This window comes from Lonchura striata, chromosome 20 (genome assembly GCF_050655825.1).
Source record: "Lonchura striata isolate lonStrDom1 chromosome 20, ASM5065582v1, whole genome shotgun sequence".
In the NCBI taxonomy this organism is placed as follows: domain Eukaryota; kingdom Metazoa; phylum Chordata; class Aves; order Passeriformes; family Estrildidae; genus Lonchura; species Lonchura striata.
Window position 1 is genome coordinate 10,429,712 of NC_140722.1, and position 25,273 is coordinate 10,454,984.

The following is a 25,273-nucleotide window of genomic DNA, read 5'->3' on the forward strand; positions in this document are numbered from 1 at the left end:
ACCCCTGTGGTGCTGCTGCAGTTGCTTACACAGAAAGCAACTTAAAGCTTTTTTTTAAAAACATTTCTACCTTAAAGCTGAAGAGGAGGGAGCTGGTGAACATATGGCTCCTGTTCTCCTGCAAGCTCCCAACAAATGCTGCTCACTTTGCCCTGATGGCTTCTTTCAAATGAGAATGAACTCATTTAAATAAGAAGTCACATTTATTGTGAGGTGGGATGCCCAAGTATTTTGCTGTTCAGAAAGAAAAATCATTGATAAAACTCTAATTTAAAACAAACAGAGAGTCTCATCAACCATCTGAGTAACAAAAATTCATTAATCAGCTCTCTTGTGCTCCTGGGGAGCAAGGTTTTGTTGGAATCAGTGTAAGGAACAGGGAAAATTCCCAAAGACTCTCTAATCTGGCTAGGATAGGGTCTGGAAGTCACTTTTAAACAATCCACCCTGGATTGAAACAGAAACCAGGAACAGAGGGGATAGGATGCTCGAGTCCTGCTCCCTGCTCTGAGGTGTGACTTGGGCAGCCTCAGGGACACCCAACACACATCAGCTACACCAGGTTTTGGATCCCCAGTGACCTCTAAATTCCCATCCCAAACAGGAATGAGTCTCAGGTGAGTTGTCCTTACCCTGTCTCCTGTTTCTCCACGGATCCCAGTCGGGCCAGGAAGGCCGGGCTCCCCACTGGCACCTTTGGGCCCCTGTTGGGAAAACAACAAAATCCAAGTTACAGCTCACGGTGCCTTCAACACCCTGGATGTTCACCAGTCTCCATAGCAGGTTCAGAAAGGTTATTTTTGGATGTGTCTCTCCCTTTCTCCCCAGGACCTGGGGACCACTTGTGTTGCTTGGTAGAGCTCATTCCAGCTTCTCTCCTGGTCAGGTACGTGCCAAGGTGCTCCAAACTTTGTCCTGGGTCCTTCATTAATAAACCTCTTAAAATTAATAAGCCTTCAATATCTGTGATCCCACCAAGTGATGCTCCTCTCAGCCAGTGCCAGTGGGGAGTGGAGGAGTTCCCACATCCTTGGAGGAGGGAGGAAGAAACATTGGAGACCCCAGTGCAGCAAAAAGGAGGAGAAACTCACTGAAGAAATACAGGCAGAGAGTGGAGCAGATCAAGGAGAAACTGAGGTGTCTTTACAAAGATCAAACTTAAAAAGTCATAAAAACCTTCAAGCTCAGCTCAGAGGCTGGGACACCATCCCCAGACCAGGCTGGCCTTGGACCCTTCCAGGGATGGGGCAGCCACAGCTTCTCTGGGCACCCTGTGCCAGGGAACAGGCTCAAAACTCAACCCCTCCCTCTGCAAACAAACACTAAATATTCATTTCTCCTGCAGGCAGCTTATCTGGCCTTTTGCTCTTTCCACCATCCCGTGGTAATGAAGGTGCCACATCAGTTCTGGCAAATGGAAAGACATTTCTCCCTTTCCCTCGTGGCCATCACCCAGGGTCTGGCCAGAGGCTCGCAGAGAACACTGACCTGCCAAAACACCACAGTGACCCCTCCACCACACTCACCTGGAAACCTCGGACACCACGGGCTCCTACGGGGCCTTGGAGGCCCAGTGGTCCCTGCAAAGAGAGAGATCAGCTTTGGGAAGGAGGAAATTTAGGGCCAGGTGAGTCAGCTGTGTCCCTGAACTGGCAGAGTGTGCAGTTCTGTGCTGCAGCCCCTTGGCACTGCTGCTGAACCACTGCAAAGTTGGGTTTGGTGCTGGCTGAGCTTTGTTAATGGCTGTGTTGTTAGCAGGAAGGCTCATTTGGATAATCAATGCTTAAGAACATACCATGCTCATGAGTAGTAGAGATCAGGGACAGCAAAAAGTGCCAGCATGACAGAGCATAGACATCCATTAGAGGGATCTGCTATCCCAATATTATGCTTTTAATTGATTGCAAGGAACTCCTGCAAAACATGTGCTACAGGCCCTTGGAAATGAAAAATGGCAATTGCATCCATTTGCTTGGACATCCTTGGTTCCAGCAATGCACAAAAAGGCAGCAGTTTCTGCTGTCAGGCTTTTAAGAGCTCACCAGACAGAACATGCACTTTACCATTAGGAGTCTCTATTGCTTTCTCCTGAGAAAAATCACATATCCAATAAAGATCTTGGATTTAAAAAAAAAAAAAAGTAATTTAGGCATTTAAATCTCATTTTGTAAACTGTCTTCTTGAAATAGATGCCTTCAGCAAGCTTCTGTCACGAGGCAGGGCTGCAGCTTGGGCTCCTTTCACTGCCATCCCTGCTGGGTGGAGCATTCAGGGACACAAATAAACCTCAAACTGGCCACTGACATAAAGCAGCATCATCTTCAAACAGAGCTGAACAACTGCTCAGGTATTTTCGTGGTTGCTGTTTTCCACTTTGTTTTCTGCTTGTATTCAGCAAGGAACTTTGAAAGTTATAAATACAAAGCTTTAGAAAAACTGAGTTAAAAGCTGCATCAAAAGCGATTCTGCTGAGATGCTGATGGGAGCTGGAGGGACCTGACAGGTTCTGAGAAATCCTTGGTACTTGGAGCTAAAAAAACCCAAATTATTTTGAGCCTTAACACTGGAAAAATCCTGCACCTCCCTTGGAACAGCCCAGTCTTAACTAACAAATTATGATTCTAATAAAACAAATCAGAAATGAGAAGCCCAGGTTGGACATAACCATGGGTTCAGCTGCAACTGCACCCCTGTCAAAACTCTGCACCAACACAATTAGCTCAACTGCTTTTGCTTTTTGGCTATAGTAATGTGGTACCTTTTGTGAAGCCAGCCACTTTGTGAAAAATTGCAGACATAAAAGAAAACATTATTAATACAGCTTATTTCTAAAGCTGATTTCCCTCTCCTTGGAAGTTAAAGCAGAAGCTGCTCACAAACAATAAATCATGCAGTTCAATTTCTTCCAAGTGGCACGTACCAGAAATCATATTAGACTTGCTGTAGGCTCCTGGATTTCAAAATGAGATTAAGATGGAAAAAAAAAAAAAAGAGGGGAAAAAAAGAAAAGAAAAGAAAAGAAAACAAAACCAACAAAACCACTAGAAGATCAGATCCAACCCCAACAGCAGCACTAGCTGGGGAGTGACAAGTTTAAAAAGGTACCCAAGCATTTGTAGTAGTGGGAACAAAATCAGGGTTTTACCCTCCTGATATTATTTGTTATCTATTGAGCAGGGACACCATGCAGTTATTCCCAGTTTTGTTGTACGTGTGGCTGCAGGTTTTGCAGGGAATCCCTTTGCACTGCTCCAAGGAAAAGGATGCAGGACTGGGGAGGATTTCAGGTGTCATGTGCTGGTGGCAAAGTCCTTTGCAACTGTGAAGCTCTGCTTCACTAATGCCTGACTTCAGCATGGGCAGAACCTCCCTACTCCTGTGCAATGAGGGGCTTGCTGACTGCCCAGTCCCTCCTGGCAGCTCCACAAACCTCCTGGGCAGCTGCAGTTTGCTCTGCCAAGCGGAATGGGAGGGATCACTTGGCATTTGCACGGAGCTGTCAGTGAGAGCAGGATCTGACCCAGCTTGGGGGAGGAATTTCTCTGCTGCCAGAGCTCCCCAGAGACACCACTGAGAGAGAAAGTGGCCTTTTGCTGGAGCCAGAGAGTGACCCCCCCACACAAACCCTATTCTGGCACCTCTCTGGTTCACAGCCAGCTCTGTACTTACAGTTGCTCCTCTGGGTCCTGGCAGGCCTCTCTCACCAGGAATGCCAACATCGCCCTGGCAGGGACACCAAAGTCAGCTGTGATATTTAGGAGCCACAGACCCACCCTTCCCAGCCCACTGGGACATATTCCTGGATCCCAGGCCTTTCAGTCCCAAACTCCTGCCCCACTGGCCCATCTGCCAGCCCACTGCTGCTGGGTTTTGCCCAGCACCAGTGTTCAGCACCCTGCCCAGCCAGCTCAGTGCTCCCTGGGGAGCTCACACCAGTGTGAGCCTGGAGTGCTCAATCCCATGGGATTGCAGGTGCTGCATCACTGGGAGCAGCATGTGAGCTCCAGCTCCCCAGTTTGGTTTAAAACTGACCAGCAGAGGCCATGCTAAGTGGAAATGTGGGGCACTTACAGGGATGCCTGGCTCTCCAGAGGGACCTGCCTCTCCTGTCTCTCCAGGGCTGCCCTGCAGAGCACAAAGCAAACACTCAGTTAGGGCATCACTGCAGGGCATCACATCCTTTCTGCCCTGCCTGAAGCAACAAAAGAAGGAGGGCGTTGAAACCTGGATCAAGAAATATAAACAGCTTTAAACTTTTACAGATTTAGGGCAAAACTCACAGCACCAGAGAACAGAGGAGCTGCACACTCTCTCCTGGCACCACTGGCCAGGGAGGGCTGCTAGCCCCAGGGCAGTGTCCCCATGTCCCACATGAGACAGGGATGCCAGGACATCCCATCACATTCACTCCTGAACCCCCTCCACATCAGGAGGAGATTCCTGCACCACCTTCCTGCAGTGTGCTCTCCTCCATGAGGATTAGAAGCAATAATGATGCAGAGGGAAGAATGCATAAAGGAGAGGGACAGGGGAAAAAAAGACATCTCTCAGAGCAGCTTTGTTCTGGACTGCTTTGGTCTGCCTGAGGTTTTCTTTCATCTCAAAGGTAAGTGTCAATCTAAAGCTTCATGGAAGTTTTTTCTCCTGCAGTGAGGGAAAATGTGCAGAAGGCAAGATGAGATCATTCTGCTCCTGCTGGTGCTCAGTCCTTTGATTCCCAAAGATCAAGTCTCCTCCTGGGACTTTGACAAAAGGATGAGGTTTACTGAACCACTGATGCCTCTCCTGTATATCTGCTGTGTCTTTACTGACCCAGGTGCCAGCTCAGTTATTTTACCTAATTCCTGCTCTTCAGCCCCAGCAGAAATACAGAAATCATCACTTTGGGGTAAGTCCTCCCAATCCCCCAAAGCTAAAAAGTCTTGCTGTGACCAGGTTCCCCACCAGACCCCATCATTAAAGAGATTCACTTACTGGTTCACCCTTTGAGCCTTTAATACCTGCTCTTCCAGGCAGACCCTGAAAAAAAATTATGTTAAAGCAATGTCAGAAGAAGTGAAGTTATTAAATTTGTTATTCTGGTCTGATTTGACACACAAGGAGTGACCTTTGCTTGAAGCAATGGAAGGTTTAGACTTCTGCAGCTTTCACTGTGAAAATTATGACTTCAATGCCTCTCTTGCTGCCCTTGCAGCTCCATGAACACTAATCCTTGGCATGAGAGCAAAGAGCAGGAATATACAAATGGACCAGCAGCAGCCACATTTTGCACAGCAGAAACCTCTCTCCAGGGGAGTTCAAAATATTCTGTAAATGCAGGAAGAAAGGAATACTTGATCTCTTTTAAATAGTGGGAAGTATGGGGAGATGAAGCACTTTGCCAATAAGCACTGGAGTAAGGCACGGACAGAGCTCAGAATATTATACCCCAGATCTTACTCCCTCCATAAGGGAAGCACATCAGTGGGATGTGAACGGGAAAATCCCTCTGAAGTTTAGATTTTAAAGAGTCAGAGAAGCCAACAGCCAGGGAATTACTGTGAGATGCTCCAGGTGCTCTCCAATCCTGCCTGGCACACTCCTTCCCTGTCTGCATGGTGGGAAAAGTGCATTTCCTCTTGACTTAACTAGAGCTCCTTGTGAAACAGCCCACAGAAGGACCCTCCCCTGTCCCCAGGAAGGATCTCTGAGCTGCTGGAACCCCGGAGGTGGCAGGTCCTGCTCCATACTCACAGGAAGTCCATTTGGCCCCTTCTCTCCAGGAGCACCCATGGGAGCTGCATCACCCTGTGGATAGGGAGAGGTTAGGAGGGATCCTCGAGCACTGGGACGTGGCCTGGCACAGGCAGGGGACACATTCCCAAACAGGCATTTGTACTTTCCTCCCTCCCTGTATGCACAGGACCAAGAGCTGCTGTGTCTAGAGGAGGGAGCTCCCAGGTGTTCCCCTGCCTGCTGCAGCTCCCAGCCTGCCCTGGCAGCACACGTTCAATATTCCTGCAGGAGCACTGCTCAGGAACCAGGCAACCAGCACCTGACAGCACCTTGTCTCCGGGCTACTAAAACAATTCTGTCAACAGCTCTGAAAAGGCATCTCTGAAGGCCTGGAGTCAGCCAGCAGGGATCACTAAATCCAGGGGCACAGCTGAGCTTGCATCACATGTGCACCTTCCTTCTTTAGGGAATTCCCTTGGGATTAACGAACAGGAGAATTTCATTCTCCTTCACTAGTGACAATATCAGAAATCTTTTTAGGAGGAAAAGCTTCCCAGCCAAGCTTCTTGAGGAGCATTTGCAGCACAGCCAGCTCAGTCTCAGGAATCTCCCCTGCAGTGTTTAAGAAGGACTTTACAAACCTTCTCACCATCGAGTCCAGGAGCTCCATCCTGCCCATCCTTGCCAGGCATTCCCTGCAATCATGGACAGCACACCTTTAGGTCAGGAGGAGGCTCTGTGGTTTGCAAAATACATTCACATCAAAGAAGCTTCTGGCAACGAGTCCAGCTCCAGTTGTACTGGGAGATTTTGATCAGCAGCAGTACAACTGTGGCTTAGCCCAGCTGGGCTTACACAGAGACCCACAGAGCAGAAGCTTGACAGCAAAGATGGCAAGAAGCAGCTTTTTGCCTGTTCTATCTCCATCTGCAAGCAAGACAAACAGCAAGACCTGCATCCCATTTAACTGACTTACAGGTTCTCCTATGAGCCCACGAGCCCCTGGGTTTCCTTTTGGTCCAGGTTTACCCTAGAAAACAGCAATAAATCCTGTGTTAACCTGAAGAACAGTCAACAAAGACAATACTCAGATTCTGTAGGGGCATTTCATTCCATTTCAGCTGGGTCCTCTCTGCCCACATAAGTATGGAGGTTGTTTTGGGATACAGCAGGAAAGCAGCCCAGTGCAGGATACAACACCTGGCAAGATTCTTGATCATTGCAAGGGATGTCAGATCTGCTCCCTGTGCTCCAGGCTGTAGCAGCACTTGGACACCTTATTGCTCAATCATCTTTAGTAAGAGTTAAACATCTCATTTTTGAGATGGTGCTTCCATCCCTTTGAAGCAAATTAAAGGGGCACAAGCCACAATAAACGTGTGGAACAGGCTTTGGACTGGAGCAAAGGGTGTTTGAGTGCACTTACAGTGTCACCTTTGGGCCCCCGGAATCCCTGAGGTCCTTTGCTCCCTTGGTCTCCCTGTGACAGAGGAGGAAAAGCCATTAAGCATCTTCATCACCAGTGACAGAGGTTGCTGCTTTGGGGGTGAAATGAGGAGGTTTTTGTGCTGTTTGCTGGTGTCAGCAGAGGTGTGAGCACACACAGTCCCCAAGAGCTGGGCTGCACTTTCTTAGTTTCACTCTAATTCCTGACACACTCCCTGCAGCAGGGACTTTGCCAGCAATCCCTCAGAACTTTGCCATTTTCCCCTTCATTTAATGAAGCAATTTCTTTAAGCAGAAACAGAGTGGGAGAAAAGCTTTAATATTCACTGAATAGATCCTGCTGGATGTAATGAAAGGTTTGGTGAGAAAGCACCTCATTTTGTTTTAGTTTGGATCAATTTCTTCTATAATTGCAAGACTAGGGAGGGGTCCCCAGAGGGTGGTGCTGCAGAAGGATGTGGATTGCATCCTCAATACACAGCTATTCCTTCTTGGAGCAAAAATCCTTGAGAGCTGTGGGCACCTGGGAACAGACCAGGCTCAAGGGATGTAAGCTCAGACAGGGTTGATTCTTCCTCCAAAAGTAATGGATATTCACAGAATCACAGAATAATGAGGTTGGAAGAGACCTCTAAGATCATCAAGTCCAACCTATACCCTAACACCACTAGACCATAGCACCAAGTGTCAAGTCCAGTCTTTTTTTAAACATATCCAGAGATGGTGATTCCACCACCTCCCTAGGAAGAAAATTCCAGTATTTTATTATTCTTTCAGTGAAAATTTTTTTCCTAATATCCAACCTAAACCTTCCCTGACATAGCTTGAGACTGTGTCCTCTTCTCCAGGGCTTGCCCACAGCTGCTGGTGCTCAAGGAAGAGCAGTGAAGCACAGAGAGAAATGGAAATGTGGTGAACTTATTCTGGTGTGGGGCAGGGCAAAGAGAGACACATTGTGAGGTCAGGTGAAATAACATTGCTTTGAGTGGAGGGCAAGGGCAAAGGGAATAATCTGATGGAGGTGGTCAGCACAGCCTCTGCTCACTGGCAGCAGAGCTCAGGAAGGAGGAATAAACCACAGAAGGTCTGGGATACATACAACTTTCCCTGGGGGTCCTGGGATTCCAGGTGGGCCTCTGAATCCAATGTCACCCTGCAGAGGACAGACACCATTGTGAGGCTGGGCTTGGCAGAGGATGAAGTAACAGAATCCCCACCTTGTACCACAACCTGAGAAAACACAAAAGCCCTGGAAGGACACCCTGGAAAGACTCCCTGTACCTCCTGCTGGTTTGCAGGACAGACGTGCAAAAAATCCCACTCTGAACAATGGGTTTTTCCTCTGGATTTCCCCACCTTTGTACCTCTGATACACTAATACCATTCATGGCCTTGCTATCTTGATAACACCCTTACTCCTAAATAAATGCATGATTTCATCCAATTCAAAACCATTCAGCCTCTGGGCTGCTGCTCAAGGGACTGTGACAAGAGCCCAAAGCCTCAGTGAGCTGGAGATTGATCCTGTTCTCACTGAGGAGTCTTTTTGTGTCCTGAAAACCTTTGTCCATCAGTGATTCTTTGGCTTTTTCTTGTAAAGAGGCAGAACAGAAAGTAAAATGTACCTTTTTTTTTTTTTTTTTTTTTTTTTGTTTCCCAAGATTCTCTAACACTGTCAGTCTTGCACCTTGGTTGGGATGATTCAGCCTGGCTGTCCCTCGGGTGTGTGGATTATCCTGACTTTGGAAGGCTGTTCTGATGCAGGGAACAGCCCACACTTTATACCTTTACAAGTTTCCCACTGGAATTCAGTAAGAACAAGTGCCACTGGCACCTCTCACAAGACAAACTGGTGGTGGAGAGGAAAAGGAAAAATCAGAAAATCAGAAGTTTTTTCTTACTCTGTCGCCAGCTGGACCCATTGGACCAGGGAGGCCTCTTAGTCCTCTTGGGCCCTAATTAAGGAAACAAATCAGCTCAAAGTCAGTCACTGTTTGTGCAACCAAGGTGACTCCACAGTGACAAGGCCAAGGCAATGGTGGGAAGAGAAGAGCTGGGGTTACCTGCAGGCCAACACTGCCAGGAATCCCTGGAGGGCCAGGAGGGCCAGGGTTACCCTGGGACAGAAAAATCAATCAGACAGGAGAAGGGACAGCAGGAACCTGCAAACACAGCCAGGGACATCCCCATCTCATTTCTCCTTGAGCACCCTCTCTCCCTCCCTCCCAGATTTCCATACAGAATTTGCTGCTGTGTTGTAGACAATTTCTATGTGCAAGAACATTTGAGATCAGTCAGGAATTTATCCAAGTGATTAAAGCAGGGCTTCTACTGAGCTGACATCCCTGCATGGGAAAGGATAGCTGTGAATTCACACTGATCCTAACGTGATGATGCTTGGAAAGATGAATCATCTTGGAGAGTCAGCACAGGGTCCTACAGGGAGAGCAGTGGAACCCAATGCACTTCAGCCAAAGTAACTGCTCCTCGTTCAGCAAACAGCCTCATTCCTCCCTGCCTCCTTGAAAAAATCCCTTATTTCTTCTGCATGGTGTTATTAAAGAGAAAAAATCCTCCCCCATTACTTTTAAATTTAAGTTTACCTTCTCTCCTTGTTTTCCTACTTCACCAGGCTCCCCTTTGTGACCAGTGTGTCCCTAGAAATAAGAGTTGTGATTATTCACATCCCAGTAGAGTCTTGTTTTAAAATTCAATTTGGTGAGACAGCTGTGAAAGCTAAACCCCACATCCCAAATGACTTTCAGGGAAAACAGTCTGTAGGTGTGCTGTGAATGGAGATCCCTCCTGGGGGAGGTTTATCAGGTACCAGTGTCAGAATTGATGTAGCTCCTGAAAATGCCCAGATTTGGTTTTCCAGAGTGACTTGCACTGGTCTAAGCTCATGGTCTGGATGCAACCCTCAAACACAGATCAAGCACCAGAACTCAGTTCCCATCGCCCCAGAAAATGGGGATGAGTCACTCCTGAGAACCCCATTCTGCATTTCTAACCTCCCTTTTTAAGTCATCTTTAATTCTGCATCATCAAGCTTTCAAAGAAATCCATGTCCCACTGGAAGCCTTCATATAAGCTCTGATTCACTTTGTGTCTTGGCTCTCTTCCTGTGACTGTGGGAGAGGCCCAGGCTAATTTCAGCCATGGCAGATGTTGTTCCTCACCACAGCAAAGGTCCTGTGCACCATTTGCATCATAATTGGAGAATTTCACAGGGTTTTCCATTTCTATGAATTTTGAGCAGTTATTTTGTATTTGTAATGATATTTATGACTCAGTGCACAGCCCAAACAGACAGGGAAAATGAGAAAGGTCACTTCAGGAGGAATTGAGAGCATTTCCCAGGAGTTATCCCACTCACTGCCAACTTCTAAATCCTGCTAAAAGAACTTGAGTCACTTTTTACTTTGTCTCACTGCTGGAGTCAATAACTGCAAAGACTTCATGTCAACCATAGAGGGGACAGACGAGGAGATGTTTAACTCCTGAGGACTGAAAATTAACATACCAGAGGCCAACAAAATAATTCTGTTTAAAATATTTAAACATAAATCTGCCTGCTGCTACACTGGCTATAAAAACCAACAATTAAATTGTATTATTTTAATTATGTAAGTTACGTTTTGCAGTTTAAGAACTGGTGAGGTTTTTTCAGCTCTGACAGCTGGAAAGGCAGCTCTGAAATGCTGCCTCTGTTTTTTTCCTTCATCAGCTCTGCCCCACTGGGCTTACAGGGTTTTTTTATCTATGCCAAGGGTTAAATTTCATTTGTAGGAATAAATGCAAATGCATGGCTGCTTTGGGAGGTGTGGAGCCTATATATAGAGACTGTATATACAATTTAATGCCTTCATAGTGGTGTTTATTTTGGGAGGCAAATATGGTGTTGCAGGAGGTGTTTCCTTACCTTGAAGCCTGGCATTCCTGGGGGGCCTGGGGGACCCGGTGGGCACAGAGCTGGGCACTGCAGGGAACAGGAACACTTTGGTTGAACAGGCACACAGCACACCCACTGGCTTTGTCCATGAGGTGAAAAACTCATGTGGATTTTGGCTCTAAATTCACTAAATCTAATGGAATCACAGCTCAATGGATTGACCAACATTTCCCTGTGCAACGGGGTTCTAGAGGTCCTGGTACCCCACAAAATAATGATTTATGAATGGCCTACTCCACTTGGACTGTGAGACTTCCTGAAGGCTGAGTGTCCACAGCCCAAAATGCTGAAGAACCCAGGTTTCCCAGTGAAGCTGGATCAGTTTCTTTAAATCATTAGGACCAGATTTAATCCTCTGCACTAACTGACCCCTATTGATTTTCTTTAGCCAACTCCTTAAGTGAAACAAGGACAGGCATCAGAGTTAACTGAAGGGCACCAATAAAAAAACAATACCTATAAGCTGATATCATGTCCAGGGGTGGGAGAGCCCCTGGTGGGAACTCCAGCTTGAATGGGAACAGACCAGAACATGCATGGAAATGGAATAGAGGAAAAGGCCATACTCTTGAAACTTTATAAATAGATCTTAATTTGTTTTGTTGTTATTTTTTGCTTTTAATACAACTTCAGGCAGCACCTCTGTAGCAAAAATGTAATTTTCTAGTATATTCCACAGGGTAACTTAAATTAAACATGCAGAAGTAGCATCATTTCCTATTAACTCCCATGTGATGTGCCATAAGGCAGTCTAAACTGACTCGGAGCTTTTTTTGGGACACGCCAATTAGAAAACCAGAGAAGCTGTCACAACAACAGCTGTGAAATCTGCAAATGTCACTTCCATCATTCCTGGACCCAGCACTCCTTTCAGTCCCCTGAAAGAAAGGGATCAAGGAAGGAAGCCTAAACAAAGCCCATGGAAGCAGGGCCACCATCCCTGGGAACAAACAGTGCTGCACAACAGCCTTTCCTGCAGCAGAGCAGGACTGGAAGCATGAAAAGCTGATGTCTTTTACCAAATTCTGTTTAGCACATGAAGAATGCATGCAAAATGTGCATTTTGGGAAGCAAAAATCAAGGACAAAATAAAAAACTGGTTTGGGTTGGAAGGGACCTTAAAGCTCATCCCATTCCACCCCCAGCCATGGCAGGGACAGCTTCCACTATCCCAGGTGCTCCAACCTTTGTCCAGCCTGGCCTTGGACCCTTCCAGGGATGGGGCAGCCACTGGAATTGGGTCCTTTCCCAGAGATTTCTCTGGGAAATCTCTTCCAGTGCACATCTGCCTCCTTGAATAAACATTTCAGTCCAGTAAACACACACCCCACTCTGATAAGTTGGTTCAAATCCACATCTACAGCTCTAAGCAGTGCATGTTAAATGTTCTGACACTTCCCCAGCTGTGCCAACCAAAAGTCACATCAGGGATTAAAGGAAAACATATTTTCATGCTACATAAAGAAAAACCTACCTGAAGGTCCCCACCGCCATCAGGAAGGGCCCCTGGGAGACCCTGCAATTCAGGGAATGGTGGCTTTTAAGTACAAGACAAACACCAGGAGGAAACACAATTTCTAGGACAATTCTTACTGACCCAGCTCAGCTGGATCAGCACAAGGCACATACTCAGCCCCACAGCCCAAAGTGCTGCCCCTCAACCTGGAGTGCTCTGAGCTGCACCAGTCCCCAAAACCAGACACAGCACGGGGGAAACCATCCCCTGGGTGGTTTCAGCAGGGGGGAATCCATCCCCTGGAGATGCTCAACTGGGTTGGAAGACTCTTAGATGATGAAGGCAGCAATTAGAGAAGAGCAGCTGTGCCTGGCTTCCTCCTGGCCTTGGGAAAGACCTCCCAGTCCCACTGTCCAACACTCCAGAGAGGCCACAGCAAACCCAAAGCAGGGACTTGGTTGCAAGTTCCCAGTTGCTGGCCCTACAAGAGCAGATCCTGATCCAAGCAAGCACAAAAACCTTCCTGGAGAGAACAGCAAGCCCACCCCGTGCCCCGTGTGCCATAAAGGTGGGGTTCACTGGGTCACACAGAGCACAAATAACAAACAGGAGATCATCAAAGCATCCAAGAGCAGCCAGGGAAAAGTCCCTGATCTCCTCAGGGCATGGTGAATGCTCTTGGCAGTGGCAACAAATAAAAAGGGCAGCAAGAAGAAAATTGAAGACTCCCCCCGGGAATTTTCTCACATTTATTTGCAAGTCTCAACTTACAGGAGGCCCAGGTGGTCCAGGAGGCCCTGGGAATCCTGGCAGACCAAAAGGTCCCTAAAAGGAGAGAAAAATAGTAAGAATTCCCTTTCAGTGTAGATGCAAAGGGATGTGAGGGGTGGCTACCAAAGTATCACTTCAGAGAGAGGTAAGAGACAAAAATTTAACTCATTCTTCTGTGATTGTGGCACATTCAGTGAATGAGGATTAAATAGTAGAAAAAACTCACAGAAGGGCCCCGAAATCCATGTCCCCCTGGGAGCCCACTGGGTCCTGGAGGCCCCTGTTGAACAGAGAGAAGAGCTTTTACATCTGTGGGGACCTGGGCACCCCAAAACCAGCAGTTTGATGCCTTGAGAGGCTGCCTAGAACAGAGGCTAGACACTGTTAAAGGAATAAAGTAGGGACTTATTAAAGGCCTTCAAAGGATGCACCTTGGGCCTGGCCATGGCTACACCTGAGGTGGACCCTGAGTCACAACTTCTCAGACTTTTTATAAGTTTTGGTCCATTTCTGTATTGGGTTAAATGTCCAATTACAGCTGCAGGTTATGAAGTCCCATCCTCTCAGACTGCTCTCCTCAACTTGCTGTTGTTTATACTTTTTGGGGCTGGAGCTGTAATGGTGTCCTTGGTTCTGGGGCTGGAAAAGGATTGGTGTGACTGAACTGTGAGGAGAGCTTGCTAGCACTCTGTATTAAGTTCAGTTATACACTAATGCAGTACAGAATTTGGAAAATATGCAAGGTAAACTCAAGGCATCAGCTGGGCTGTCCCCATCCTGCACCACACCAGCAGCTTCCCAATGCACATTTTGCTTTTTCCTCCACGTTCCCCTGGAATTCACTGCCAACCTGCATCCCTCAGGCACAGGCAGCTCCCAGGAACCCACCCAACAAAAGCTGCCCCAGAGTTGGTCACTTCCACTGTTTACAAGGCTGCTGTGCCTTGAATTTACAGCAGAGCCAGCTTCCCCAGGGTGGGGCAAGGATAAAAACCCCACAGGGTCAATGATCTGCAGGACTCCACGTCCCTCTGCCTGGCACAGGAGAAGGACCTGAGGCCTGGGGTGGGTTTGCAACATTCAGGGTATCAAACAAAATCAGAATCTTAATTTATAATTTTTAAAAAAATTCTTATTACTTACTGGAGGTCCTGGTAGTCCTTTGCCCTGAAAACAACATTTGAAGCAGTAAAAGATCACTCAGAAACTGAGCACACAGGAATAAAAGACAACCTCAAAAAACACTGATAATTTTTTTTTGTTCTAAGTTTCCTTATCACTCCCTTGCTCCTAATGATTATAATTTGCAATCAGAGCAGAGTCTTGATGAATTCTTTTGTTGCCTCTAATAATTTGTATTCCCTTTCCATCTCTGTTACCTATGAGACGTGTGAGAAAAGAGATGAGTGATGACACAAGAGTGGGACATGGAGAGGAAGACAACATTCCAGTTTACCTATTTCTCCTTTTTCTTTTCCTTTTAATTTTGATTAGACATTACATAATGTCTAATAATTGTGATAGCATTTGATATGTCAGTCTGTATCCCAAGCTGGTTTGCTTTTAGAGCACCTTAGAGAATAAAACCAGGTCTGTGTTACCAGAACAGGTCACACATACATATTTTAACATTTCAAACAACATATTCACTCATTCAGGCTTTGATCCTTTTATTTGGGATACAAAGCTCCCCATCCTTTCTTGGAGATGGTTTTGGCACAATATTCCACACTTTCATCACATGTGCTGCTCTGGGAGGTACTTACAGCTGGTCCAGGTGGCCCAGCAGGTCCTAATGCACCCTATGGGAATAAAACAGGATAAAAGTTAGCAGGGATAAAAGAGAAACCTCCACATGGGGAGTCACCAAGGCCTGCTCTCCTTGATATCTTTGCTTGGAAACTCCAGCAGTGCCTTGCAGAAACAAGACACAACTGGAGATATTCAGCTAAAGTCACACATATAAGGACAAAAACTTATGGAAAATTACTCTAGAAGTCCCAGCTGGTCTCAGATGAATATCTAAATAACCTCCATGAATATCTAAATATTCATAACCTGAATTCTATCTACTTGAAATATTCCCATTCATAATACATTCATATTGTAGATCCAATTACTAAGTTTCCTAAAACTATTAGCAAAATTTGTTCTAGTGAATTTTATTAATTCATCTATTTTCCTTTCAAGCAAAGCCAAGATTTGGCAGCTTCTTCTTCTTCACTTGCTTCCTTGGCAAATCCCCCATCTCCTTTTCCCAATTTCGTTGCCACTTTTAGGCTTGACTGGAGCTCGGTGAGCTCATGGCTTAGACTAGAATTAAGTCACTCTTGAAGCTGTGAAGATCCTGTTTGACTGAAGATAACACAGAGAGACCTCCTTAACCCCTGTGCTGCATTGCAAAGCTGGCCAGCAGGCTGTAAAATTCATTATGGGTAATAATTCTAAAAAAGAATCCCAGAAAGGTTTGGTTTGGAAGGGACCTTAAAGAACACCTAATTCCACCCCCTGCCATGGCCAGGGACAGCTTCCAGGGGACCAGGGTGCAGGACAAAGCTTCCATGGCCTCTCCCCAGAACAAACCTCTTTTCCAAATATCCCCAAAATGCTGCACAGCAACATCTTGAGCAGATTTCCTGAGCTGGAATTAAACAGTGCCTGCCCCTGGGGCCAGGAGAACAAGGTGGGTGGAGAATATCCAGCACACAGAGCTGCCCCCAGGGATGACACCTGCCCTCTGCTCATGTTCTGTGGGCCAAAGGAGACCAGAAATGTTTTCCCTTGCCAAGTTTAAGGAGAAAGACTCCGAGGACTCAAGGCCTTGTTAAGAGTGGTCTTGTGAGCAGAGGACAGTAATCCAATAACAATCAGCTGTGCTGTGAATGTCAGCTCATTCATTTCTCCTGCTGCAGGTTACTCTGCTCTGCCTCCAGTCACTTCTGTCTGCTGGCTAAAAATCCTCCCAGCTGCTGCTGGCTGTGAGGGACAAGCTGGGATCTCCTCCTGCAAGGAAAACATTGAATTCCTGGCACCTCTGACTTGCACCCTCATTCTGAGAGCAGCTGCATTGCCCCTTTCTGCTTTGTCCAACGGGCCAGAAGGATGGCAGAGCACCCAAAATTCCAAATGTTGGCCCTTTACACTCCCTAATTTTGACACACTGGAGGGTGTAAGGTGCAGAATGCAGCAGAATGAACATTCCTGGTAAAGTAAGAGACCATGAAGTCCCTGAATGAGCTGATGCTACTGCATTAAGGCAAAGGAAAAACTCTAATTTACATCTCAATTTTAATAAAACTGTCTCACTCGACTCATTCTCCTGATAACAATGTTCTTTCTCTTTTGATTAGAAAACACTATCACCATAATTTTTCATTTTGTAGTAATTTACTCTGTGAATAGACAGTTATGGAGAGTAGAAAACACTTGATTATTATGACATTCATAAATAGAAGTGAATAATTATGTTTTCCTTATTGCTTTCATTGGAAAGCAACAAATTTCAAAATGGCTTTCGAGAACTTTCCAATGAAGGACACCAGCACCTAACATGGAAGTCAGGAGCCAACTCAACCCCAGCTAAAAATAAAGGGGTTTTAAAATTGAAAAAAACAAGCAGACTTGATCTAATCAGTCTTTAAGCAGAAGCAGGAGAAAAGCTAATGGATGCAGGAAATATTTAAGATAAAAATATTTTTGGATATGTTTGGTAATAAATTATTACTGAAAACTGGTTTCTATGAGCCCACTTCCCTATGCTAAACAGCTTTACTCTCAGACACTCCAGTTCAAAAAATTAAGCTTATTTAGAAGAAATCAGAGTGTTAAGCATGAATTCAAACCCACAGCAATAGTAAACACCTTATTTCAGTGAGTCCTGCAAGACTGAGATATGTTCTACAGGACAGAGAGAAAAAAAGCTGGGCTAACAATGCTGTCCATTTAGAGTGCTAAAGCATCCTGAGGTCTTCCCTTTCCCCAGGTTTTTATCAGACCAATTAAAACAATTTCCCAGATGGACCACTGACCTTGAAAAGCTCCCATAAACAATGAGGGGTCTCAGGCCTGCCCACAACTGAGTTACAAGAAATGGGAGAGCCCAGCAGACCCGAGCACGCAGCGAGGGCAGCTCTGCCTGGGGCTCCTGCCCAGCAGCCTGAGAGGAATTTCTGTGCCCAAAAATGATCAGCTCAACTACCCTGCAGGGCAGGAGCTGTGTGCTAACGTGGGCATGGGCAAGCACTGCCACCCAGCCCAAAACAGGGCACAGAACTGCTCACAGTGGCCACGGGTGGTCCTGAGCTTTCCCACTTTAAAAATCAGGGATCAGTTCCCAGATGCTGCTGGGCTCTTGCCACAGAATGTCTGAGAGCAGCCAGGATTTTGCAGGCCTGGATCTCTGGGGAGGAAGATGGGCACAAAGGACAGAAAAGGAGCAGGTTTAGGGTGGTGGTGATGGACAGAGGCTTGGGGCTGTTTGGGTCCTGCCACTCAACTTTGCCAGTGGCCACACAAGCTTTGCCTGTCACATGGCAAAGGAAGAAGAGCATATCACAAATACAGTGTTGTACTGCTCATCCCCTTAAATAACACGCAGATTTGTTTAGATTTGAATAAGTCCTTGGGCCAAGTGGATTATTGGGATATACTGAACAGGTTACAAAACTCCAGCCCATCACTGCAGCCCTGAGTCCAAGAGGCCAGCAAGCCAGCTGTGGACACAAGCCTTATATTGCCTTCTGGGAGACAGGAGAATAGCCATGCTGCATCACAGTCTGTGCTGAGTGGCTCATTAATGATTATTCCTTAATGTCAGAGGCAGGCCTAAGAGGGGGTGATGACTGTGGCTGATCTGAAGGACATCTGTATCATCTCTGGCAGTTGTTTCCCTGTCCCTGTGGTGCCCCTCAGCAGAGCTAGAATATGCAGAAAGAACAAAAAACTCTTATTTCTTGCTAGGCTGGCTGGGGAACACTATGGCAACTAATAATTCAACCATATGGACAGTTCCAGAAATAATAAAAGGCAAAAGTTCAAACAATTAATACACAGTAGCATTAATTATAAACAACACAGATCTGCCAAGTAAAGGCCAAAATCACTTCACTTTGATAAACTTCACCATTGAGTCTGTTGACTGCTTCAAGAAACTTTTTGGATACTTGAAATATCCCCAGTACAGCCACCACTGAGGCAACCCAAAGCCATGTGAAAGAAAGGTGGAGTTCATGTCCTGCCTAATGAAAAGACACCTGGGGCTGCATTTTGAGGGTCCAAGTATTCTGCAAAGGTTTACATCAAAACCAACACTTGAATATCACCAATTTACAGCAGAATGTGAAAATCATCCCTACCATCAGTGACAATGACCATTTAATGACTCAGGATTTAATGAGGTACTCACACGGTCTCCTGGAGGCCCATTTGGGCCAGGTGGGCCATCAGCTCCTGTTAAACCCTGTAAAAAAAACCCCAAAAGATAAACAGAGTGCCATCCTGTCAGCAACACATCTCAAAATTGTTCTCATATTCCTTAGTTCAGCCAGAGCTGCTTCTCCTTCCATTTCTCCTGTTGTGCAAGACACAGATGTAGGTCCAGGGCTCCCATTCCTTCTCCAGCAGGCACAGAGGAGGTTGATGAGACACAGCAGGAAAACACTTCAGCCTAGCTGAAAGGCTTAAAAAACCTAAGAGAAGATGCCACAATACTCACATCCACTCCAGGCAGGCCAGGCAATCCAGCTTCACCTGCAGCTCCAGGCCTCCCTGGTGCACCTTTTGGCCCCTACATGAGGTAAAAAGTCAATTATTATAACAAAACAACAAGAGAAACATGGCAAGGATGCAAGGATGGAAGCTCATGTGTTGATGTGTTAATCTTACAGCATGCAACATGGGAGAATCCCATGAAAAGAGGTGAGTCTTGCTATGAAGCCATAACCAAATCCTAAATTTCAGTGCTTTGGCTCATTCCCATGTGCTCACAAGCTGTTCTTAGTGGGGATAGGAAGGGATGCAGTAAGTGGCCAAGGCAAAGGGTACAGTTTTGAGCACCCCTTGGCAGCCTGAGGGGCTGAAGCAGACTCAGGGCAGTGCCAAAAACAACCACATAACTTGGCTTGGTGCCATGACACCTGTCACCATACAGGTGATGCACAAGCTTTATCTCACTTATCCATTAATTTAAATTTAATTCTATTTCACTGATAGCAATGAAGGTGTTTGTCCCCTGGGGCAGTGCTGAGCATCCCCAGCCCTGGGAATTCTGTGGCAGATGAAGAGGAAAGTGAGGCTGTGAGTGCCAGCTCGTGTCCTGTGCCCTCTTGAAAGGATGGACAAGTCAATACCAAGCAGGAAATACTTACTGGTGGGCCTGGCAAACCAGGAGGGCCTGGCTCTCCCTGGAGGAAAGGAAGAAAGGGTTAGTGATGAACCTGTGCTGACTTTTTCCAACAAGGGTGTTCCCAAGTACACTCAAACCTCTCCTCATGCCCACTCCAAGATTTACCTGGCTCAGCCTCATGAGCTGATGCTCTAAACCTGCTACCCCCTAAGCAGGATGAGCCTGGGTAGCTTTCTCCAACATCTGCAGTAGCAGATTTTGGGAAATCCACATCCCCAGTCTCCCAGAGAGAGCCACAGCTCCTGAACAGCTCCCAGAAGTTTCAACTTCTTCCAGACATAGCTAGAGTTTATTTGCACTTGGGATTGGCAGCAAGTGGGGCAGAGAGGAAGCTGGATGGGTGTCACAGCTTCCAAACATCTTCCTGGTGAAACAGAGGGATACAGGGATAAACTCCAGCTTTCCAGGGCACAGTATGGAGCTGTGGTACTGCCAGCAGCTGGGGATTACCACCAAGTGAAGGATGAACAAATTGTCTACAATGATTTTCTTCATATGACTAAACTTGGACAGGGAAAGCAAACAAGCACAGCCCCCAGCTGATTCCCATCTAATCCATTTGCACAATCTGGATTAAACACAATTTTCATACAATATTTCAAAAGCATTCTATTTTTTCTCTATTGTAATAAAAATAAACTTTTTAGAACAGCATTAAATGTGTTTGTGAGACAACATTTTAGAAGTCTTTAATCACTTCCTCCAGCTCGGCCAGTTGTAATGCCATTCATAAGTCTGTGTATGTACCCCAGACAAAAATTTGTATTTTATTGTTAGGCCTCAAAAGAAGCAAACATTTGTGAACAGCAGGAGCTTGACTGGAGCTTGCTTTCCAACTCATCCCACAGAAAAACACTTTGTGGCCCAGTCCAGAGCTTACTGTGCCCTCCTGGCTTTAGGTAAGTGCACTGAATATTGTGAGAGGTGTTGTGGGTGAGCAGAAGGGAAGGGGCAACCCAGGAAGGAGAAAACCACTGTGGAAGAAGCGTGGTTATGAACAGAGCAAGGCTGGAAATACCATCCCAGCATGGGGCTGGTAATGAGGAGGCAGGAGGGGTGTGCAGGGTTGTGGGATTTGCAAATATTTCTATATTTACTGGGAAGCCTGTGGGCAAATCCCTGCAGCCTGGAGCTGCTCAGGATTTATGTCCTGCACCACTGACCGACCAGAGGTTCCCTGAACAGAGGCATCTTTATGCTCTGACTTGCTGAAAACTCCTTCAGTAGCCTTTGCCCACAGCTTTTCCATAAATAGTTATCACAGCACAGCTGGGGAAGGTTCCCTGCCCAGGAAATGAAAGGAGCAGTTCTTTGGAAATGAAAAGGCAGCTGGAAATGGCTGTAGGGGTGGTTTGCTCCTGGGATTTACCAGCCCCTTGCATTTTTCCTTGCCTCTGCGGTGGGAATCTGCACAGGGAGGTCACAGCACCAGCAAAGGCTGCTGGGGACCACCTCAAACCCTGATCCTGCCCTGCTGGACCCCTGCAGGACCCTGCAGGAGCACCAGAACTTCAGAGAGCTGATTGCAAAGCCTAATCAGGGTATGTACCCCCAGTGGTCACTAGGAATTAGAGCAAAAGGAAATGCTCTCCTGGTGCTATGTGACAGAGCTATAGGAGGTTTAGTCTTTCTCAGCAAGTCAAGCCAGGAGACAGAAAGCAGAGGAAAAAAAAAAACCAAAAACCTTGATTTTTGAAAAGTGACAATTGCTTATTAGCAATTTAGGGAATTACATCTCCAGAAATAATTCACAGGAACTTGTCACTAATTCTTTCCATCAAAACATGCTGTTTCTGGTCTTAGGAGAGGGATTTTGCTTGTTACTGGGTATGAAACAAGAAGCTTGTTAAAGGCTTTAATTATAAAATATTTCAGAGGGACTTAATGTTGCAGCTGCCCCTGAAAGGCAGGGATGAAAGCTGGACCTCTGAGAAATTGTGCTGATGGAGTTCATCCAAGGAGATATCCTGAATAATTCAACTGCACGCTCTGCACCTCTCAGTGCTCACACTGATGGTAAGAGACTGCTGAACACCTCAGCAGCACTCACCCAGCTCAAAGACATCCAGCACCACTTCCACACCACTTTCATCCAAAGTCACCGATCACGATGATCTGGCTGGAGTGGCTTACAGAGTTCAGGAATACAGTGCAGAAGATTTTCAATTGCAAAAAAAAAAAAAATCTCAGCACAAAAAATAAAAAGAAAATAATGGCTTCAATCTGCAGTGGCATAATTGATACTGCCACTCAGGATTCACATGACCCTCCCCATGCAGCACTAGGAAAATGTAGAGCAGTGCTGAATTTTTTATACCATCATTTTTTTGGAGTGTACTGACACAAAAAGGGCAGCTCATAAGCAGGGAGGCTGTGTGACTCTGCTCAACACCAGCCACAGTCCAGCATCTCCTCCTGTGCAATTCCTGAAAGGATTCCATTTCCTCTTGAAGAGCAGGAACCATCCTGGAGCCTGCCCTGGACAGCCAGACCATCTCACTGAGCAGGGCACCTGACATGGATGGGCTTCAGGTCTGTTCAAATTGGAGACTATTTCTGTGTAGCCAAAAATCCAGACTGAAGTTGGGACTGCAGGACTTTGCACCTTAAACACTTCACTCAGCCATTTGATTTATTAGGACTAAGTTCTTCACATTAATTAGATGTTATTTGATCCTGTCCCACGGGGAGCCTTCCAAAGATTTTAGTAGTGGATAAAGGGGTGCAGGTCCACATGACTGACACCTCCCTGGGCTCCTGTTTCCAAGAGCAATTAGAAGCCATGCAGGTGCTGTTCCAGAATTAAATATCCTGTAGAAAGCAGGAAATGAACAACTACAGGGTTTCTTCCCATTTCCTCTCTGCAGAAGTTGAAACGCGAAGCCTGAAGGGCTTCATCCTTCCCAAACTCTTCTTTTTGCTTCCACAGTGGATCACAGCCAGCCTTTCCCAAAGCATGCTGGCACAGCAATGCCCAGGGACTCTGCTGCAGATGGGAACCAGTGTCCTCTGCCCTCTCCTGGGGTGTCCCCTGAAGCCTTTTGTGACACCACGAGAAACAGCTGGAAGCTGCCGAGGTGCCAGCTCTGAACGTCTCTCTCTGAACCACAAAACCAGAGGGAGATTCCCAGGAGTACAGACTCCTTTAGCCAAAAGGACACTCAGAGGGAGCAGCTGGAAATCAATGAGCTTCTCTCTTCAGCCCAGCCTGGCTCAGGGAGCTGCAGGGAAAGCTCCCCACTGCAGGCACAAACACTCCTTGTTCATCGTGTACCAGGGAACTTGTATTTTTTTTTTAACCTCCTTATTCAAAAGAAAATGACCTGCATGGAATGAATTGATTTTTTCAAGGTTGCTTGAGGGCCCAATTCCAATAAATGTACTTCAGATGAGTTTTAATAACCCCTGCACTATTCCATAGGCAGCGCAGAGAGACAAGAGCTGCTCAAACTGGAAACTGAAGCAGGAACCCAGACTTTTGCATTTGATGTGCTCTTGCTGAAGGTCCATCTGATGCTCATTATATCCACTGCCAACTACAGGATACAATTCAGTTTAATTTCTATATAAACATCAATTAAAAGTAACAGAACAAGATTTTCTCCTCCATTAAGTCCTGGGTTATGTAGTCTTCTCCCTCTGCAGGAGGTGTAAGGAGCTACCTGCTGAAACAAAGGCTCTTCATTTTATTTGTCTTTTGGGCCACTACAAACTCAAGTCTGGCAACACAAGAGCCAGATCCTGATACATCATGTGCCAAAAGTGAGGGGTAACCATGATGACAATATTGAAATAAAACTAATAAGACAAAAGTAGTGTCCAGTGCTGCATATTTGAGTCTCTTGTAGACTCTCTAGAAATGCAGATGTCCTGAAGCATCACATAAGTCTGTCTTTGAACTGCTGAACGTGCACTGACCCCACACACATCGTACCCCTGCACTCAACCTTGCACAAAAAGAGAAATATTCTACTTTGCAAGCAGGGTCACAAAGCCCTGATCTCTCCCTGGAGACAGGGGATTGATCATGCAAAGAACCTGCTCAGCACCTCCACTGGCTGTTCAGCCTCCTGCAGAACGAGGACAGTGATTTTCCAGGTCCATCCCCCAGGGATGCCCAGAGGCTGTGGATCTGGAGAGCAAGAGCAGCTTCTCTGCCCCTGCCCCACCCCTGGCCCGAGCCAGCCCTGTGCCACTCACATCAATGCCGTCCTTGCCAGATGGTCCAGGGGGTCCTTGTGGTCCAGGAGGGCCTTGGGGTCCAATTCTTGGAAGGGACTGGGGAAAAGTGAGAGATAAGAGCTTGTTTTTCCATCAGAAGGAACATATGTGCTAGATCAGAAATCAATGGTCAAGTCCTTAACAGCTTCACCCTAAATCTGCACCCCCTGCCAGCCTGGGTGGGCTCAGAGTTGCTCCAGAGCAGTGCAAGGCTCTTTGGAAAACCCCTCTGGCTGAGCACATCTCCAGCTCCTTTTACTGGTGGCCAGTACTGGGAATGCAAACTGGACACTGGGCAGCAAAGGGGTTTTGTTGTATAGGAAATTGTTCTGACTACAGGCACGTTTTGGGTTGGGCAGAGGAGGAAATGCAAAGGCCATGGAAAAGGTGCAAAGTACTTGGTAGAAATAATTAATTTATAGCCCCAGTCTGATGGGGTGATGGCAAAGCCAGGCAGACACCAATGAAGACAGGAGGAGAAAGGTAAAGTCTCCTCTCTGAGCGGGGTGACACTTGAGAATCTGGGATTTTGGAAAGGTCTGAGGTGGGGGGAAGGAGAGAAAGGTCCAATAAATGACTTCTGTGTGGAGAGGGCTCCAGAGAGCAACTTACTTAGCTTCAGGGAACAAAGGTTTCATTGTAGAAGCAACTCTGCTCACAGCAGAGTTCTGAATTCCCAAGCCAGGCTGTGAAAATTCCTCACTAACAATGAAAAACTTACGGAGGAGTCACTTCCCCAGACAATGATAATATTAACACCAGACAGGGAAGTATAATACAGCTTCATGTCTCAAGTGAGCAAGGGTTAAACACACTGTAAGAATAAAATCTGAAAACTGATTGAGGGAATGAGTAAGAAATTCTGATTCAGATAAAGACCCAGATCAGATCAGTTCAGATTCGCTGAAAATCTGTTACTTCATTGTAAAAGCAAACTGTTTCTCTTGCATTAACAGATCTTCCCTTTCCAAGGCTTTCCCTCTCATAATTGCAGTCCTGAATGGGAAAACACCACTTCTACAGCAACAGAAAGCAGCAGTTTTTACACCTACCCACACAGGTACAAACCCAGGCACACATTTGTAATAAACTTTAGAATAATAACCTGCCTATTGCCACGTTTCACCCCACAGGTACAACACACAAAGATCACTCTTTTTCACCCTTACAGGTTTTTCCTGGAGCACGAGACACAAATGAGGTTTCTCACCTGAGCTGATGCTGTGGCCAAGAGCTGACACAGGGACAGGAGCCCAAGGGCAGAGATTCCAGCCATGGTGCCCAGGCTCTGCCTCTCTCCTTTTCCTCC

General features: G+C 46.4%; 1 protein-coding gene across 1 annotated transcript in view; it reads right to left on the reverse strand.

Moving 5' to 3' along the window:
* Positions 1–25,273, reverse strand: part of COL9A3 (collagen type IX alpha 3 chain) — a 34,285-nt gene extending 9,012 nt beyond the window's left edge. Inside the window, exons 1-24 of the mRNA XM_077787074.2 lie at positions 25,175–25,273; positions 23,944–24,021; positions 19,706–19,741; positions 19,054–19,125; positions 18,745–18,798; positions 15,107–15,142; positions 14,484–14,507; positions 13,567–13,620; positions 13,341–13,394; positions 12,588–12,629; positions 11,084–11,140; positions 9,765–9,818; positions 9,225–9,278; positions 9,063–9,116; positions 8,261–8,314; positions 7,142–7,195; positions 6,692–6,745; positions 6,357–6,410; positions 5,734–5,787; positions 4,975–5,019; positions 4,072–4,125; positions 3,670–3,723; positions 1,527–1,580; positions 633–704 (exon numbers count right to left, since the gene is read on the reverse strand). Coding sequence (XP_077643200.2) covers positions 633–704; positions 1,527–1,580; positions 3,670–3,723; positions 4,072–4,125; positions 4,975–5,019; positions 5,734–5,787; positions 6,357–6,410; positions 6,692–6,745; positions 7,142–7,195; positions 8,261–8,314; positions 9,063–9,116; positions 9,225–9,278; positions 9,765–9,818; positions 11,084–11,140; positions 12,588–12,629; positions 13,341–13,394; positions 13,567–13,620; positions 14,484–14,507; positions 15,107–15,142; positions 18,745–18,798; positions 19,054–19,125; positions 19,706–19,741; positions 23,944–24,021; positions 25,175–25,240 — 1,284 coding nt within the window. The 5' untranslated portion in view covers positions 25,241–25,273. The remainder of the gene's footprint in view (positions 1–632; positions 705–1,526; positions 1,581–3,669; positions 3,724–4,071; positions 4,126–4,974; positions 5,020–5,733; positions 5,788–6,356; positions 6,411–6,691; positions 6,746–7,141; positions 7,196–8,260; positions 8,315–9,062; positions 9,117–9,224; positions 9,279–9,764; positions 9,819–11,083; positions 11,141–12,587; positions 12,630–13,340; positions 13,395–13,566; positions 13,621–14,483; positions 14,508–15,106; positions 15,143–18,744; positions 18,799–19,053; positions 19,126–19,705; positions 19,742–23,943; positions 24,022–25,174) is intronic.